The 19,229-nt window shown below is 43.4% G+C and overlaps 2 protein-coding genes across 4 annotated transcripts in view; one reads left to right on the top strand and one right to left on the bottom strand.

Moving 5' to 3' along the window:
* TBXAS1 (thromboxane A synthase 1) overlaps window positions 1–8,331 on the top strand; it is a 357,796-nt gene extending 349,465 nt beyond the window's left edge. For both annotated transcript variants that reach the window (XM_075068946.1, XM_032781962.2), the window contains 3 exons: window positions 1,364–1,501; window positions 4,840–5,002; window positions 5,616–8,331. In XM_075068946.1, the coding sequence (XP_074925047.1) occupies window positions 1,364–1,501; window positions 4,840–5,002; window positions 5,616–5,690 (376 nt within the window). In that variant the 3' untranslated portion in view covers window positions 5,691–8,331. The remainder of the gene's footprint in view (window positions 1–1,363; window positions 1,502–4,839; window positions 5,003–5,615) is intronic.
* A 3,870-nt stretch (window positions 8,332–12,201) lies between these two features.
* The window catches only part of LOC116825731 (protein mono-ADP-ribosyltransferase PARP12-like), a 43,869-nt gene continuing 36,841 nt past the window's right edge, over window positions 12,202–19,229 (bottom strand). For both annotated transcript variants that reach the window (XM_032781960.2, XM_075068937.1), the window contains 3 exons: window positions 17,515–17,645; window positions 15,858–16,009; window positions 12,202–14,833 (listed from right to left, as the gene is read on the bottom strand). In XM_032781960.2, coding sequence (XP_032637851.1) covers window positions 14,523–14,833; window positions 15,858–16,009; window positions 17,515–17,645 — 594 coding nt within the window. In that variant the 3' untranslated portion in view covers window positions 12,202–14,522. The remainder of the gene's footprint in view (window positions 14,834–15,857; window positions 16,010–17,514; window positions 17,646–19,229) is intronic.

Below are 19,229 nucleotides of genomic sequence, written 5' to 3'. Positions count from 1 at the left end.
TGGTGAAGATGATTGTAAACGCCCTTTGTGCAGGAAGCAACTACAGCTCTACTTATCTACCAATCACCATTGTGATGGGTTGGATCACAGAAACCCCTTTGGGGCTGCCAACTGATGTGCCAAGACTATTTCTGCCCCTGCTTTCCCTGCCAGCTTGGGACTCCAGAACCCTGCATGGTTGTTCCAGACACGCTTGTTGGCCACAAACACAGACCCAGGTCTCAACCACATCCCACAGATCGCAAGATTAACTGAAAGCAGCTTAAGAAACGTTCCTGTCTTTAACACTCAGATGCCCAACTCCAGTGGGGTCCAAACCCCAAATAAATGCGTTTTACCCTGTATAAAGCGTATACAGGGTAAACTCATAAATTGTTTGCCCTCTATAACACTGATAGAGAGAGATGCACAGTTGTTTGCCTCCCCTAGGTATTAATACATAGTCTGGGTTAATTAATAAGTAAAAAGTGATTTTATTAAATACAGAAAGTAGGATTTAAGTAGTTCCAAGTAGTAACAGACAGAACAAAGTGAATTACCAAGCACAATAAAATAAAACACGCAAGTCTATGCCTGATACAGTAAGAAAACTGAATACAGATAAAACCTCACCTTCAGATGTTTCAATAAGCTTCTATCACAGACTGGATGCCTTCCTAGTCTGGGCACAATCCTTTCCCCTGGTACAGCCCTTGTTCCAGCTCAGGTGGTAGCTAGGGGATTTCTCATGATTGCAGCCCCTTTATTCTGCTCTACCCACTTATATACCTTTTGCATAAGGCGGGAATCCTTTGTCCCTCTCTGGGTTCCCACCCCTCCTTTTAAATGGAAAAGCACCAGGTTAAAGATGGATTCCAGTTCAGGTGACATGATCACATGTCACTGTAAGACTTCATTACCCACTTGCCAGCACACATGTATACAGGAAGACTTACAGATAAAACACACCCATCTGCAGACAATTGTCCTGGTTAATGGGAGCCATCAAGATTCCAAACCACCATTAATGGCCCACACTTTACATAATTACAATAGGCCCTCAGAGTTACATTTCGTATTCCTAGTTTCAAATACAAGAGTGATACATTTATACAAATAGGATGAACATACTCAATAGATTATAAGCTTTGTAATGATACCTTACAAGAGATCTTTTGCATGAAGCATATTCCCGTTACATTATATTCACACTCATTAGCATATTTTCATAAAATCATATAGAGTGCAACATCACAACCACCATCTTGCTTCCCTAATCATTGTAAGACCAGCAGAGATGACTTGTTCTATGGCTGCTTTCAACACCCTGCCTCTGTACTTTTATTCTCACTCATCGGGGGTCGGTGACATTTAACTGTTGCAGGTTCACTCGGGAGACATCGAAGGACTGCGTAGTGATGGGACAGCATATTCCAGCTGGTGCTGTAATAGAAATTGCAGTTGGACCTCTGCATTATAACCCTGAGTTCTGGCCAGAACCTGAGAAATTCATCCCTGAGAGGTATGTGAGATAATGCTCATCCACCGTTGTCCTTATTTAGACCATTTAGAACAAAGTCCTGCCTTACATGCTGTTTCCTGTGTGGCTAATGAAAAAGAGCACAGTGTGTGCAAGCACTTTGCTCCCAGGATGCTGATCCTATGCACTGGAAGTGCATTCAGTGTATGGATATTCAAATGAACAAACCAAGCAACCCCCTTTGCTGCATAATTCCTGAACCCAACACAGCCCCAGAAATCAGCTGTTAACGTGGAGTGGATAGACACCATATCCAGCATCACCTCCACCAAAGTAGTTGGCTACTGGTAGATGAGTCTTAAATAAGAAGCAATGCCATGTCTGTGGTTGCCTACCTGGCATGGGTATAACCTGTTCCTGTTCAAATGCTGCTACTTTGGCCACTCCTGGATATAGAAATTCTGAAGAAAACTAGACTGCCCATTGTATTCATTTGCATGTAATTACCCAGAATTCTCCTTCAGCCCATGGCTGTTTCAGAGCAGCCTTTCTGTCTGAGATCTTGGAACAGTCTGGGTGTGCTGCTAGGTACTTAATCCTGTACCTGAAGCCAATGGGAGTTTTGTCTTAAAGGGAGCAAGATAGGATTCCAAGTTCTTCATCCTGCTTGCCGGACAGACTTTCATGTAAAGCTTTTCTCACTTTCAAACTGAGTCTTAACTGTGTTCTGCTTGTATAACAACTGCATGGAGAAGAGACTATCCTGCAGCTGCAGAGGTTAGCAGACAAAAAGTGCTCTTGGAATTATTGCAGATCTAATTCTATATAGAAGCACAGTTTTGCTTAGTGGACACAGCTGTAAAACCTACATCTCAAGTTGCCATCTTGTGAAAGTTCTAATACAAAGTGCTAGCCTCTCAAACACACTGGGTGTGATGCAGACATTCTAAGACTAACTCTGAACTATACATATAAGTGAGTTTGTATAGAGGAATACTCTTGGAACAGTCCATCCTGTATACTAGTTGTCTGTTTTCTATGTCTTAGCCCATAAAGAGGGGCAGCACCAGGGTCAGAACATAAGAACGGCCACACTGGGTTATACCAAAAGTCCATCTAGCCCAGTATCCTGTCTTCCAACAGTGGCCAATGCCAGATGCCCCAGAGGGAATGAACAGAACAAGTAATCATCAAGTGATCTATCCCCTGTCTCCCATTCCCAGCTTCTGGCAAACAGAGACTAGAGACAGGATCCCTGCCCATGTTGGCTAATAGCCATTGATGGACCTATCCTCCAGGAATTTATCTAGTTCTTTTTTGAACCCTGTTATAGTCTTGGCCTTCACAACATCCTCTGACAAAGAGTTCCACAGGTTGACTGTGTGTTGTGTGAAAACATGCTTCCTTTTGTTTGTTTTAAACCTCCTCCTATTAAACCTTTCAGGAGAAAGGAGCATTTGTGTTGTATTCTCAGAGACAGATGAGAGGTCTGCCAATGATCTTTCTAGTGGCAGATGTCATGTCTGGGTCTTCCATTGAACCGTATAATCTACCCCAGCTTCTGGAAGTCTTCTGTAAGCGGTGCTTTAAAGGAAAGTGTTTGGGGGATGGGAACTATAATGCACTCGACTAGATGTGCAGTGCTGTGCATGGTGAAGCTGAGGCAAAATTTCTTTCTTCACTTCTTCCTGAAGCAGGAGGTACAATTACCCATAGACTCACCTTAGTTTGCATAGGTTGCCAGTATTGTTAGTGGTCATAAAATTAGGCCTCTCAAAAAAATAAAATAAAAAAATCAACTCCGGTATTTTTCTCTCTGACCTTCTGCTTGTGAACCATCCTCAGACTGATTATGTTGCATGAAAAAGAATTTATTAGCTCTAAATTTATTGCCCTTAGTCTTGTATTATGAGACGTACGAAAATGGGAGACTGGCCAGTTTTCACTACACATGGCTTAATTCTGAATACCTCGATCAAGTCTTTTCTGTCCTGAAGCAGGAGGTGTCTCTTACTATGTGTACAGTACTTAAGACAATAGGGTCCCACTCTCTCTTTGAGGCCTTTAGGTGCTACCATTAATACAAACAGCACATGATGATTTGCCTTTCCAGGTTAGGTAATCTGAGTCTTGAAATAGCTTTCCAAAGCTCTCAGCATATTTAAATCCTGCTGTGTTCATGGCCTTTCTCTGGACGTTTCCAGACCCAAGTGCAGGGGCTGCAACTGTGGCTGCAACTGTGGCTGGTCCTTGCACAGAATATGCAAGTCGAAGGGAGGCTTGTTGCCCTCCCCTGCCCCCCCCCCCTTGCACCAGTGCAAGTGCCCTTACAGGTATGTAGCTGGCACTAGGGCAGTTCTGTGCTGGCACAGCAGCCTATGGCTCCCAACTGTAAGGCAGAGCCTGGCCCAGTCAGAGCAGGTATCTAGTACAATAGCACCTCTTGAAATGTTGCTTTTCTAGAAAGTTCATAGATTTTAAGGGTAAGAGGCCCTAGATTTCAGCTGGATTGCTGAGTGCACTGAACCCAATCCCTTGTCTGGCTAAAACTCCAAATCCAGACCGGCTGCTTTTCTGGAAGGCAAGACTGCAAAGGATAGAGTTTCCACCACATGTTCCAAAGGTTACTCCTCCTCGCAGTTAAAAAATTGTGCCTTTTTTCTAATATGTATTTCTAATGTTTTTATTAGGTATTTTAAAATAATTAATACCCTGTCCTCTTCTGGATGACTGCCACCTTAGTCCTCACTAGCGATTGAACTGGGCACCTCCAAAATTAAGAGCATGCGTGCCTTCAGTTTGAGCTAAAAACCTAAATCTTCTACTTCCTCTATGGATGGAGCGCACATAAAACAGTGGGATACATCTGTGCGATAAGAGCCTTCTTCCTCAGCCAATCAGATCCCTGCTTTCATATTCCTGTTTTTTTCTGTTTGTCCTGAAGAGAATCCCAGGCAGGCTCTGTCAATTTACATTGCTTTTACAATGCAGAGGCAGCATTCTTGCTCATTTTAGATCAGGGTTCATTAGTTTGCTCTTGTCATATGCAGGCAGGAATTTTGCCATTAGTTTATGCATAGGGTCTGGGTTGCTATAACCCCTGAATGAGTATTTCATAGTTTCCTCAGATAATGAGTGTCTAGTGAGGGCAGTTCATTAAAGACAGACTTTTAAAAATGAAAAAGAAAGTCTGTTTGTTATGCTGGGAGAACTACTTATTGACAAAGGATGTTTTAGTTTAGAGAAGAATTTGCTAACAGTCCCCTTGAGAATTGTTTACTGAGACCAATTTAAATCCAGCTTTCTCAAGATGAGAGTAGAAAATCACATCAGTATGAAAACTGTTTCTTGAGCTGGTTTCCAATTTACTCACCTTGCAGGTTCACCATGGAGGCCAAACTGCAGCAGCATCCCTTTGCATACCTCCCGTTTGGGGCAGGACCTCGCAGCTGCATTGGCATGAGGATGGCTTTGCTGGAGATCAAGATGACCCTGCTCCGGATCTTGCAGAAATTCAGATTTGAAACCAGTCCCGAGACCCAGGTTTGTATATATGGAAACTTATGCACTACACCTCTAAACTCTCTTGTAAACTGACGTACTGTTCTATAGAGGGACAGTGATGTGTCATAGTGCAGTCATGGGAAAAAACTAACAGGTACACGTATATAATAAAAGGGACAGCAGTCTTGAATCACATTACTTTAATCAAAATATAATCTGAGTTGTCATTTAGCAAATAAAACAAACTTCTATAAACCATAGAGCCTACAGACCAGATCCTCCACTGGTGTAAACAGCCTATGTCAGTTTACACCACTGTGTTTATCAGAGTACATTGGTACTTCTGGGTGTGCACCTACTGTACATTTAATAGCTCTAGCGCTTACAGCAGTTTATTTTATTTAGATTTGCAAGATACCTGGGCATCCATTGTCTAACCCTCTAGGTATAAATTATTTTTACCATTATACTGCCAACAACTGGCTGTAAAAAGGACATTTTACAACTTTCACAATGTCTGTATGAGTTAATCTCATAAAGGAAACTGAAAACATCAGTTTGTACTTGTGAATCTTTTACACGCACGTGGGCATGCACACAGTGTGTGAAAGAGAGTAAACGTATAAAACGTCATTTATTTTCTCTTTTTCAGATTCCTTTGCAGTTGACATCTGTATCGTCATTAGCACCAAAAAACGGAGTCTATGTTAAGATAGTACCTCGATAGAGCAAAAACCCCATTCTGAAAGTCTTCAAGGAGGTGATCCATTGCTCAGGGGCTCGCTGATAGACTGGGGGTAACATTTTCGAAAGTACTTAAGTGACTTGAGACCCTAAATCTCATTGAAAGTCAATATTTTAAATATGTGGGCCAAAATCCTGCTGACTTTCAGTGAGACTCAGCCTCCTAAGTCACTTTTGAAAATGGGACTTAAGTACTTCGGAAAGTTTTTCCCAAGCACATTACTGTGAATTGTCTCTGAAAAAGCCTCCCACTTTTCATCAGCCTTAGTGGTCATAACAGCCCACTTCATTTTACTTATTTACATGGGAGTTTGTCCAGGCTCCAATGTGATAATCTTAGCAGTCTGCACTTCCTCACCTTCAGTAGATTTCTATATGATGTTGAATGATAGCTTGTGAGCTAACACCTTTTAACAACAGACCTTTAAATCCCACTCTCAATAAACTCTGAAAGGCAACATGTGTAGCGGTAACAGCAAGGACTAGGAATCGGGACACCTGGGTCCTACTCTGAACTCTGCCATTGACTGATCTTGAGCAGATAGCCTAGCCTCTCTGTATCTGTCAGATGAAGATAATGCTTACTCACCTTTTGTAAAGTGCTTTGAGACATTTGGATGAAATGTGCTAGTATTATTATCTAACTGTTGTTACAATGGATTTAAAAATAATGGTAAATGTCTCTACAGCACTTAAGTTCCTATAAGAAGGACCCGACCAAAGAATGTTGTAGACTGCTATTAAGTTTTGTATGTTACGGACTAGTATTTAGAATATACAAGTTTGAAGTGTTTAGGAGGACTTGGGGAATTTTAGGGTTGACCTGAAGATAGTGGCACAGCAGGAGTTTTCCCAGCATGGCATGACACTTTTCCTTTCTATGCATTTCAGTTGGCACTACTCTTAGTCAGCTCATTGGGTCAAAGGAAATGAAGGAGGTTGCATGAGCTAGTGCTTAAAGCCAAGGATTGGGAGCCAGGAACATCATTTCCAGTAGATACACTAACTCCTTAGGTGACCCTGCAGCAAGTCACTTCACAAACCTGTGCCTCACTCAACCAACATGGGTGAATGCTAGTCCCAGAGGCTCCCTGCATGGCTTCACAGCCAAAGCAAAGGCAGCACTTACTTGATTCTTCAGGACCATTTGCCCACTGCCTCTGCAGTAGCTAAAAGCAATTTGTCCATGTTTGGAATTTTTCCATATTTGCACATATGGAGAAAACGGTCTCTTCTGTTCCAGTTTTGCGGGGGTGCATGATACCCAGATAGAGGCAGAAAGTTTACTCCATGCCCAACCCTGGGGAGGAAATTGAGAAAGGAAGAAAGAAAGTTGTCATAGGCCCAAGTTTTTGTGTGTGTCCCTGTTGCAGGCCCCTGGGTCCTTGGTGGGCTAGTGGAGTGTCATGGAGCATCCTTCACACAAGCTGCAGCATGGTTAGAATTCCCACCAGCTTCTATTGCTGTCTTAACCCTCAAGGAACTGTGGCTCAGATCCTCAAAGATATTCCACTGATTTCAATGGAAGTCAAAGAGCCTAAACACCTTTGAGGATGTGGGCACTTGTCCCTTCCTAGGAAGACTGGCAGCACCAATTACATTACAGATCATTAGAGGAAGTTCTACCCATTGAAGAAGGTAGATCTCAGTTGGAGAGTGGGGTGATAAGACGCAGCCTTCCAAGTTTGGGAGGGAGATATATATTATTTTCTTTAAACATAGGGCCCTACTTTTGTTTTCTCTTGTTCATGATCTCAGCGCACAGTGGAAAGAAGGAGGTTGGTGAAGTTTATTCATTTTGCCAAAAAACGCTATTTCCTCCACTGTGAAATTAAATTTCCTCAAGTTCCATCCAGCTGAGCACTCATGAGTACTTTTATCAAAAGTTCACTGGGCTTTTTTAAACTTAACTTCAGATTGCCCTTTAAAAAATAACACTTGTTGCTAGTTGACATGTAGGGGAGGGAGGGAAAGCCACATTGGCTCTCTTTGGGATTTGGGCGTCTGCTGTGGCAGCTTCAGCTGAGCCAGGAACCCTTCTTTCCTAAAGCTATACTAGAGGAAACACCATCTCTCTTCCATGGTAGACACAAAAACAGCTGCAATATCTTTTTCTGCTGCCGCATGAAAGTTCTCTGTAGATAAGGTACAAATGATATTGAGTAAGGAGCTCTATTATAATACTGCTGCTGCTACATGATTTCCGTTTACAGTTCCTTGCTTCCATACGGCACTTTGAGACTGGGATGATTGGCACATGCTGTTTTCATCTCTTCTTATCATTGTGACCACACTTTTAAAATTCATGCTCTCATCTTCCTTACCAAGGCTTGTGTTTATTTCTGTGGTGGAATTTTCTTCTAGCTTGAGTTCTAGAGTAGTAACTGTGGATTATAGGCCTGATAGTTAATGCTCCAGCCTTGCCATGCTGGAGTTTAAATGACTCAATGTGCCTATGAAATGAGAGATTGAGTTAATGATCTTATCTAAAAAGATGCAGCATGTACCACATTTTTTCAATAGCATATTATTTGTGGTTGTGATTCTAAATTATACCTGTAATCTGGAATAGTGTAGGGTAGTCTCATTAAAGATTTCCCCCCTCCATTTGACTTAAAGAAAAAGTGTTTGTCCTTTACTGTGTTCTTGGTATCTACATCAGAAAGTCAGCCTCCAGGTCTTCTCCCAATAGTGTTCTGCTCCCACCACCCATGGACTAGTAGGTCCTTCCTTTCTTCATTTTTAAACACACACTTTAAAGCCTAACCCCTTAGTTATACACTTTACCAAATCACCTATTTATTGCCATATTTATCCAAGGGACTGAAGCTACCACAACATGTCCACTGGAATTTTAGAAGTATTGTAAGCAAACAGATCAGCATAACTGATAGAGTGTACTGGGTTCTAAGGCATGGAAACAGGCATCACTGAAGGGATGTGGGTTCTCAGATACTTATAACTGATATGTATATTTTCATTCAGAGCCACTCAAATGCAGGTTAATGACAACTAACAATACAGTGACTGTCCTGCAGGACTTTTCAGCTACTATGTTAATACCAGCTTGCCCGTTCCTGAATACAGGGCTGATTACAAAGGAAGTAAGTGCCAGCTGTAGTGTGGCAACCAGAAGGTTAAGAGGGAAAGATGATGCTTCGGGACAAATTAAGAGTCTTGCACCCCACTGCTTCCTTTTAAATGGTAGTTGCTGGCCTGGCAACCACTAACTTCATTATACAACAGCATTTAATGATCCTCACTCCACCACTGATGAAGCATGGTGGGGAGATGAGCTCATCTTTGCCATCGAACTATACCCTGGGGGTCTGAAAAGGGATAATAAATGACACTGCAAGCTGCCCTTCTGATGTTGCTCCCTCCCCTCACAGAGATGAGGTACAGGAAGCTGTCATTCCCTCAAGGCAGCTTTTCCAATCCTGTCTGCCCCTTTTCTGGAAAAGGGGATGAGAGGAAAACAGCAACCTGCCTCTAAAGCTGAGCTTCCTATCAAGACGCGTGATAAGAGGAGGTGAAGCAGGAAAACAGCAGCTTGGCTGCCAAAGCCTGCAGGCGAACCTGTTGCTGGGACATGTTGTTGAGCTGATTTGTTAGACATTTGAAATAGTTTGGAACTTTTCCTCCCCAGCAGAGAAGCCCAGCTGCACTGGCTGCTGCTGTGGAGGTAGATAGCGTGGGACGCCCCCGCCTCCTGAAGTTCTGCTAGAGCAGCAGTGGGCAAAATTTTTGGCTAGCGGGCCATGAATACTGATAAAATTGGGGTTGGGGTGTGGGAGTAGGTGAGGGCTCTGGCTGGGGATGAGGGGTTTGGGGTGCAGGAGGTGCTCCGGGCTGGGATTGAGAGGTTTGGAGGGTAGGAGAGGGATCAGGGCAAGGGGTTGGTGCACAGGAGGAGGTCAAGGGTGCAGGGTCTTAGCAGCGCTTACCTCAAGCAGCTTCAGAAAGCAGCAGCATGGCCCACTGTCTGACTCTACACGGAGGCACAGCCAGGCGGCTCTCCATGCTGCCCTGTCCGCAGGCACTGCCCCTGCAGTTTCCCTTGGCCATGGTTCCTGGCCAATGGGAGCTGTGGGGGCAGCACTTGGGACAGGGGCAGTGGGTGGAGCCCCCTGGCTCCCCCTACATGTAGGAGCCAGAGTGGGGACATGCCACTGCTTCCAGGAGCCACGTCATGTGTGGAATGGGGCAAGCCCCTGACCCCAGTACCCAGTTGGAGCTGGAGGGCCAGGTTAAAATGTCTCATAGGCTGAACACAGCCCCGCAAGCCATAGTTTGCCCAGCCCTGTGCTAGAGTTTGATAGGTCTAGTTCTGCCTCAATGCTGCAAGCAGGCTGAACTTCCCATTGTAATGGAACTGTGGCCCTGAGCATGAGGGCCAGCTCATTGCTCCCATCGAACTGTAGCTGGAGGGTCTATACAGGGATCAGACTGATTGTTACTCCTTGGAGCAGGAGCTAGTGTTCCAGGTGCTGAACTCACATTTCACAATGAGATGATCCTGATCAGGGCCTGCTGCCACTCCTCAAAGTAACAGGGAAAGCTACACATTACCTCTTTGTTTATAGATGCAAAGCTAAAAAGTCAGTTTACTTCAATTTATCTTTCATCTGTGGCTCAGAGTGATTGCCTAATATTTCAGGTTTAGCACACGTATTTAAAGAGAGACACCACTTCAGCAAAGAAGGAGGTGAACGTATAACTTTTGTAGAGAAAGTGCAGATGCTTTATGCCTTGCATGGTCTGCCTGCAGGGTTGTTTGAAAATTACATGTAACTACTTTAGAAGAGTCTTAGGTCCTAGTCACTTCCAGACAAACGACAGAAAGCAAACAATGAAACATCTTCAGGGAATTCACATTTTGCAATCAATGCTAACAGCTGTCACTTTAAAAGTGTGTTTTTATGTAACTGTATTGGGATAGAGACTCTGGCAATGTAGTAGTTCACAGAGCGCTTTTCAGGGGGCTGGGGGGGTATTACTATTACTCTGGATTACACATGAAATTTTATCTACTTTAAGGAAAATTCTGCAGCATAGTAGAAAGTCACTTCACAAAATAAATATTTTATATACATTTTCTGCTTTCTATTCAATGAGTAAAATGGACTTTCCACCTGAACTTTACCACAGATGCTGGTTTGTTTAGCGTAAATTTATTGTCCCCCGGGCCTTAATAATAGCACTTGTAATGGAAGGGTTAGAGGTCAACTCATAAAGCTGAATCTCTCACCCCAGCAGGCAACAGGAAACAAGCTAATTTCTTTTAGACAGACATCAAGTCAGATCTGAGAGGCTTGCTCTTTGCCTGGCTGCAGTTGGCAGGATTTCCTCAATTGTTAGTATCTTTAAAACTAACCTGACTCCCACAGCAATACTCATTTAAAAATGGAGAAGGCATCTGGAAATCATTCAAGGCACTTTTGAACAAGAGGCCTGACCTATTTACTGTTCAGATTCTATGACATGCACTGATCCAATGGTTAACAAACTCCCTCCAACAGCTGTCTAACCTCCCCATTTCCTGAGCCACAGAGGTCTCCGGTTACCTTCACTTCCGTGATTGCTAATGTCCCCTCCTTAAGGTTGCCCTGTGTCCATGCTTCTAGGTCCTGCCTTGTGTGAAAGTCTGACCGCCGCCTCTGGAAACCTTTTCTTAAAAGTCCCCACTTCTAATCCAAACATGAACAGAACTCTCTCTCCACACCCACACACCCCTACCCACCTCTCCCTCTCATGTATAAACAGAGCTGGCTTTCAGTCAGCCCTCAGATGAGGCCCTGGCTGCAGGTATCAGACTTGGCAATAACATAAGATAAATGCTCACACCTCTCCTGTCACTCTCCACATAGTTCTTAGCTTACAGTTTCTATAATATATGCAACAGGTTGGTCATAAAATGCTGAAGTACCCTACTGTGCTGCAGGCTGCATTACTGTCCCACCCTCTATATACCTTCCCTGGGTAGGGCTCTCACAGAAATCCTATCAATTAACCTCTCTAGCATCCCACTCTGTAACACCACTCACTCGTGTTCCAAACAATCAAAAGCTCTGGCTATCACTTGAGACAGTCAGCATAAGTTTGCCTATAATTTAGGTTTCATATGAAGTACCTTTTTAAAAAGCCAATAATTTCGAACTGCATTGTAAACACAGAGGACTCTACAAACTCCCTTAGTTTGTAAGAACCTGAACATGAAAATTCACTAGAACCAACTAATGCTGCTATGTTCAGCACTCAAGATGAGAAAACATGGAAAAAGCAATAAAGCCTGTTTTTCCCTGGAATGGAGGGAGAAGCTTCCTCAACCTTTGAAAACTTACAATAAAAACTGCTCTGCTTTCCATGAAAGACATTCAGTGTGAATCTACTTTGTTGCTACTTACCACAGTAATAAACAAGGATCCACCTAGATAGAAACATTAAAGAGGATTAGAGGATACAAAGAGGCCAATATTTGACTCAAACCTTAATCAGTTTTCAGTTCAAAATATTTTAATTTGCATTAAAAAAAGAGGAGCCATACATATTGCCACAGAAGGTATCATACATACGGCTGAGAATAGGAAGATTCAATTTCAGTTTCAAACATTAAAAACATTGAGAACAAGGGCTACAGATCTCTTCCAGTTAGACATTTTTCCCTCATGGAAATCCTGAGGCACTTGGAATACATGACTAGCCAATGCATTTACTATAACTGAAAGACAGCTGCTGTAACCCCACCGTTCCCAGCAATTACAAAGGAGAGGAAGCATACTGAGTAGTAGTTTCCTCTCTCCAAGCAATGCAAATGTTAAGCTTCAGTCACCAATACCACATTTGCAAATGAGAAGTATACAGCTGCGTACATTTCCAAGTACCAATAAGAGCCTTATTAAACCCTTCCCTACCAGAACACACATGTACGGACAGTGAAAGGTATGGAAAGCTTTAGTGGTTCATCCAGAATTCTCACAGCTCTATAGTAACGCATTCATTTGTTAGTTTTAGCAGCGTCATCACAAAACTAAGTAGCTCAGCTGTTCACAGCAGGGCATTAGGCACTATATTTTGTGTACATATGGACAGTCTTATTGACATACAAGTCCTTGCGGTGTTTCCACCTTCAGCACTTGCTTCCAATCTTTACCAGAAGATAGCTGGAGAAGTCAGAAGAGATCCACGCAGTGTAAGTAACTAGTGATAATCAGAGGCATTATTAGGATTCTGAAGTTTCTTCTGCTCTCCCATATTGCAGCAGGCTTTTGGACAGAGCTTTACTCAGCACATAAATACACCCCAGAAGGGAATGTATGAAAACTCCAGGCTTAACTTTTCATTCACATGTTAGTTAACAGGTGGAAGGGGAAAGTCTCCCAGAAGTGAGGAAAGCTCGAAGTGCAGTTCTATTCTGAAATGCAACTACTGTATGTGAAATGGTACATTTACTCTGTCTATATGTTCCTTGCATCTATAAGAACTAGACAGCTGACTTTAGTGTCAGAGTTTTGATTGCTTTTGACTCCAGTTAACATACAGGAATGAATAGAGCCAAGATAAATAGTGAACTAGATCCTATCCTTTCTGATACATCAACAGAATTGTTTTCTATATTCCAATTACAGGACCAATCACTTAAACCTGTATAGCCCCCACAGAATATCGTGGGTTTGCACAGATGTCACTGAAGGCATACGACATGACCTACGGAACCTGTATTACTGGCATTGATGAAGGAGGAGGAAAGAACCTCGCTCAATGCTTAGATCCCCGAGTTGAGTTTGCAGGGCTGACAGCTAGGAAAAACAGCCTTGTAAAAACTCTTTTAATCTAGGGCCACTGAGACAATAAACATGACCCCCACGGTGATTCTTAAAGTAGAATCATGCTTTTAAATAATGCAAACATGTATCTATACACCACCTCTGACAACTCAGAACAGATAACAGCAGAAAGCTGTAGCAGTCACATCTCTCTCACCATGTCAGAAAAACGTCAATTCTACAGGAAAGTCTAAAAGAGAAAAGAGTAAGAAAGAGAAATTCTTAGATATTTTGCCTGAAGTAATTCCGCTGGAGAGGAGAAAGAACACACACCAACTGCTCTGGTGTCCCTTTTTACACATCTAAGCTTGCTGCTGTTCCAACCACAACACACAACTCTCTCATTTATGTTAACATCGCAAAGCCTGAATCAAACTAATGTAACCACAGATTTAAAGCTTCCTGCATTATTTTATTTGTAACCCACATTTGGGGCTTAGCAGGCCTGAGGTATTAGGAGGAGAAACCCTTAGCAAGGAGAGGGTTGTAGGAGGTCACCCTGATGTGGTAGCAGTGATCTACAGGAGCTCCATGTGTGCAACAGTCCCAAAGAAATTATTAAACAAATTGCTTGCCCACAAGAAGCCTTGTGCAGATTCTGCCCTGGCTCACTAGTTTCACAGCTAATTTCACTAGGGGAGAACTAATGAAGACATAATTACTTTTTTTTTTTAAAGAAGAATTTCATATGACATCACAACCACCTGCTTTTCTATTACTTCATCTCACATTGCAAGAATCATATGAACATCTACTGGATTTATTAAATCCCCCAGAACAGACTAACAGTGGGAAAAAACAAGTTAGCCCCACCAGAGAAATTTAGGAAGAAAGCCTGGATTTCAAAAACTCATAAAAATACTAGGTCTTTTCTAAAATTTCTTAAGATCGTCATCTCTGCTTACTGTTACAAGGAGAGGGGAGAGTCTAAATGTGTCTACAATGTACTAGGCACATTTTTATTAAACAAAAAACTCTCCTCAGTTAAGTCAATTCCGAAAATAAGCAGCATGTGCAGCCATTGACAGAGCAGTTGCCACCGCCTGGTCCATGTATTCAATCAGATATTCAGGGTAAATCTGATGTTTCTCAAAGATGACAAAGATAGATGGATTCGAAAGACTATTCACGCAGCTGTCATAGAAATTGTTTCCGCTGTCCTTAGCGGGAGGACGAAGATAGGAAGAGCTACCAAGGGTAAAGTCCCCCGCCAAGACCCGAGCCAGAAACATGGTCTTGATGCTTGAGTTGGTCTTGCTATAGTTATCAGAATACGATGCATCCCTTGCGAAGTAGCTTCCTGCAGTAGACAAAGATAAAGTTGGTAAGATTGCTGCCTTCCTGTTATACAACTATTGGAATTGCAAGGAGAAAAAAACCTTAATGTTTACTGACAGAATCAATCAGAAGCTGGTGAGAGATTTGTAAATAATTTCTTGTGTGCTGGGCATCCTTTCCAGCATAATTTATCATTAGGTATTACCACAATTTGATTTTTCACAAAACATGTTAGATATTACCAGTGGTTTTTTTCTAATTTCTCTTTCTTAGAGTATGCTGTCTGCCCCCTCACCCTTCCTACCACACACACACAAAGCTTATAGTAATGTTTTGGAAGCTTGAAATTGAAGTATCTTGCCTTCCAAAATGTTCTAATCGTCATAAGCAACCCACTGGGTGAATACACACTGGAACAATAGATTAAGTGTTTAAAAAATTAAAGGTCATTTTGTTTCACTTGATATGTTGATCCTTTGCTGTGAATCGGGCAGTGGCAGGGACTGTATCATTTGCCAGGGATGGAAAGAATATTGAAGCAGAGTGTAGTTTACTTGCATGGCATCAGAGACCAACTAAATACCACTTCCTTCTGGGGTTCAGAGAAGAAGAGCCACGGCTCTGGGGAGGAGGAACATAGACAGGAGTAAGGGGGCCAAGGCTGCAGCCACAGCTGGAGAGAGGAGCAGAGCCAAGACTGGAGCTGGAGTAGCAGCCGGAGCCAGGAATAGTGCTGGGCGGCACTCCCTCCCTTCCCCTCTTAAGCACATCTTTCCACACAAATAAGTGGGTTTACACTGCACAGTGTGGAGCACATAGGCCAAGGTCTGTAGAAGTGCCTGAGCTTCAGCTGAGTGTGTCTGTTACATTGCCACATTAAGTGGTTAACATTAACACTACTCATTTAAGTATACAGGTAACACCTAGCTAAGGTGAATGCCTCCTCCCTCTGCCATTCTCAAGTTCAAACTACTGCTGCAGCTACTGTTTGGCTAGAGAAAGTTCTCTCTAAATCAAGGTTAGCAGAGCACGAGGTAGAGAATTACCTTTGCCATAAGCTGTCCCATGAAGACCACAGATTCTCCAGTCAAAGTTCTGCTCGCAGATGGCATCAATATGGTTTTTACTGGTCCCATGAAATAAGAGTCTTTCACACACATCCTTTCCTCCACTTGTCTTCTGCATTTGCTCTTTCTGCCTGTAATAAAAAGCATCGTCAAAGTTCCACAGTGCAGAGCCAGATTATTTTAGCCAAGTAGGTTCTGATGAGGCAGGCACTCAGATTATCTGTGATGAGTGTTGCAGTGTTCAGATTTTTCAAAATATTTTAATACTTTTTTAAACTGAATAACTGCACAAAAGTATGCTTTTATAAAGGCCTGGTTTAAACAGAAATATAAGCGAGATGCACCATGTACTGAAATATACCTGTGTAAGAACTTATAAGGCTGACTGTAACCAAAGTGCCTCCAAAATATTTAAAAATAGAAATTAGTCATCCTTCCCAAGCTGTTGGATAAATACTTGATATATATGTGTGTGTGTGATCACATGTACACCTTACTGATGGAAAGCCTAGTCAGAGGGGAGTTTGAAGTCATTCTGAACTCTTGCAGAAATTCCCTAAACTAGATCTGTGAAAGTTCTGTATGACGGGGTGCATCAATCCTGCACTGGGCCAACTGGGACAAACCAATCACTGTGGGCCCAGGAGGCCACACCCCCTTTCCCCTGCTGTGCACGCTCCAGGTGGAAGAGCTCGATAAAAGGAGGCAGCCCAGCTCAGTTGGGGCTGGCTGCAAAAGAAGAGGGATGAGTCATGCAGGCTCCTCCAGAAGGGCTAGTGACACTCCAAGCAGCAGAGTCCATGGACCTACAGGGAATGAGGGGGGGCACCAAGCCGCCACCAGCCGAGGAGATGCCTGGGATGCAATTTGTGGTAGGAAGTGACTAAGGAGATGTAGTAGAAGCCGAATACCTAAACCCTTAGTGTGGAAGTCCCCAGCTTCAAAGGGCCCTGGGTCAGAACCTGGTGGAGCAGGAGGGGCCGAGTTCCCCTACCACACCCCACAGACCAGTAGGCATGGCTGCTGTTTGCTCTCGGTCCAGTCCAGAGGCTCAGGGACCACAGACTCTTTGTCCCAGGGGCTACAGGCTGATTGCTTTTCTGCCCCACCCAGGGGGCCAGAACCCCAACTGCAACTGTCTGCCCCAGCCACGAGTCTCAGGGGCTACTGATTGTTTGCTTGCACGGCCCTGCCCAGGGTCCAGAGCCCACCACACTGCAATTACCTGATCTAACAGGGAAGCCTGACAACTGGGTGACGGGGTGGCCCAGCTCGACAAACAGTGCCTCCCATCACATTCTGTCATTTGCACTTGCAGATCTCCTCCACTGCCTGCCAAACTTCAGTTCCTGTGAAATGCAACTCATGGTAGATAATGCCTCCCCCACTCTGCATCTCAAGGAGATGGGCTACTCCCACAGAGGGCTTTGAATATCAGAATAACCTCCATCTTGCCTGAGTTCTGCCTCAGCCAGCTGCAGATCTCAGCTAAGCAGTGGTCAAGCAAGTGCTAAAAAGCCGTTGTGCAGCAGTTTACATGGTTGCATACTGGCTTCTCACACAGGACTCTGAACATAACTAATAGCAGCAAGTACTAACACCTTGGAAACATACTAGAGCAATGTTTTACACATACCACTGATACACTTTCCAAAGAGTTGGGTTCTGGATTCTCTGAATCTCTTGAATGACTGTTTTGGGCATTGTGCGCTGAAAGTCAGCCTGGACCTTCTTGTATTCGTCAGAAGAGCTGAGAAGTTTGATCAGCTGTAAAAGAAAATATATGTAAACCAGTCTCCTCTCTTTTACAGAGCCATCACAAACCCACCTCATTATTACTGCTCAAGTCCTGAATGTATGGGGAGGTTCCTGCTTGTATTTTACCTTAGAAACACCACAAAATCAACTTGAGCCTTCCTACTTTTACTAGAAGATTTGTTGAGGGTTTTAATGGGGGAATTTTGTGAGTTCTTATATTTTAAATTAAGAGATAGGGGCAGAGATGTTGAAGATTAAACAAAAAACCTTTCTCCAATATGTCAATCACAGTAGCCAAATAGAGGTCGGGGGAGGGGGAGGGGGGAGTCACAAAATGTTTGTCCACATTTTTCCTTTTTTATTTCAAATCTTTGAAATGTGAAAAAATTTCCACCTGCTCTACTAAATAGATGTTAAAAAGCAAGACAAAAATCCCCACACAATTTAAGAAACTACTTCCTCCTCTCCATTGCTTGGCTTTATAATCAGGAAGAAAAAGCCCAACCTTCCCCCCTCCTCATTAGATCATCTTTAATGTCCTGCCTTAGGAACAACATGCCTATCATCGCCTGCCAGTACACCCTACTATGAAAACAAAATGCTGCACTCCCACCTGCTCCACCCAAGAACAGAAGTAAAATAAGTTTACCTCACCACCCGCAGCTATCTTGTGTTGCCGAATTTAGTGTCAGTGCCCAAGAATGCATGAGCCCTTGGACCACAACCAAATACAAAAAGAAGACAGAACCAAAATAAAATAAAATAAATAAAGGCATTGAAAAGCCTTGTGGGTCTGTTTGCCCTCTTCGATTGCTGGACATTAACCAGGCCTTAGGTTAACGTAGTCACTGCTTCTTGATTAGGCCAAAGCCCTGATCCTGCAATAAGGGATTCACAAGTGACCCCTTGCACCCCTACTGAGCCCCACTGACTTCAGCAAGGCTCTTGCAGGTACAAAGATGCACTTTCCCCTATCTCAGTGTGATAGCAGGCACATGATTGCAATTACTAATATAGTAAGTACATCGTGTAAGGGATGGTCATCTGCAAGGGAACATGCAGCACTGAAATGAACAGGAGCTCAAGAGGGCTCTGCATAGTCACACACATGAAATAATGCACCACCATGTGGTGCCTTGCAGTAGAACCTCCTTCTAGCAGTGTCAGCTAGAGTGCTTTCGTGCCCCCCCCATCCGCCCTGACATAGCATCTTTGTCTGATCCACCAGATTCAGACAGCTCTGATGCATAGAAATCAGCACTGCTAACAGTGGATCCTTTGCCCTTGTGCCTCATTTCCTTTGGTGTCACAACTGCTGTAATCGAAGGCACTGACAACTCCGGTTATGACAGACTGATGAAATTCATCTTCCTGGAACCGGTAGCGGACACTGAAGCCGACTCCATTCCTGGAGTTGCACAGTTCTGCAGCAGCTGGAAAGCAGTATGGCACGAGGTACAGAACTGGGAAGAGTAACCAAACTGTTGCTCATCCTTTCCATGAGAACTGGGGCAGTGGTATCCGACCATGTGGCCCTCAGTTCAGCCCTATACAGCCTTACAGGAACCGCAGGGACCAGATATGGCCGTGACA

Source organism: Chelonoidis abingdonii, chromosome 1 (assembly GCF_003597395.2).
Source record: "Chelonoidis abingdonii isolate Lonesome George chromosome 1, CheloAbing_2.0, whole genome shotgun sequence".
NCBI classification, from domain to species: Eukaryota; Metazoa; Chordata; order Testudines; family Testudinidae; genus Chelonoidis; species Chelonoidis abingdonii.
Note: the sequence above shows the minus strand (reverse complement) of the source record. Positions and strands in the feature narration are given on the sequence as shown.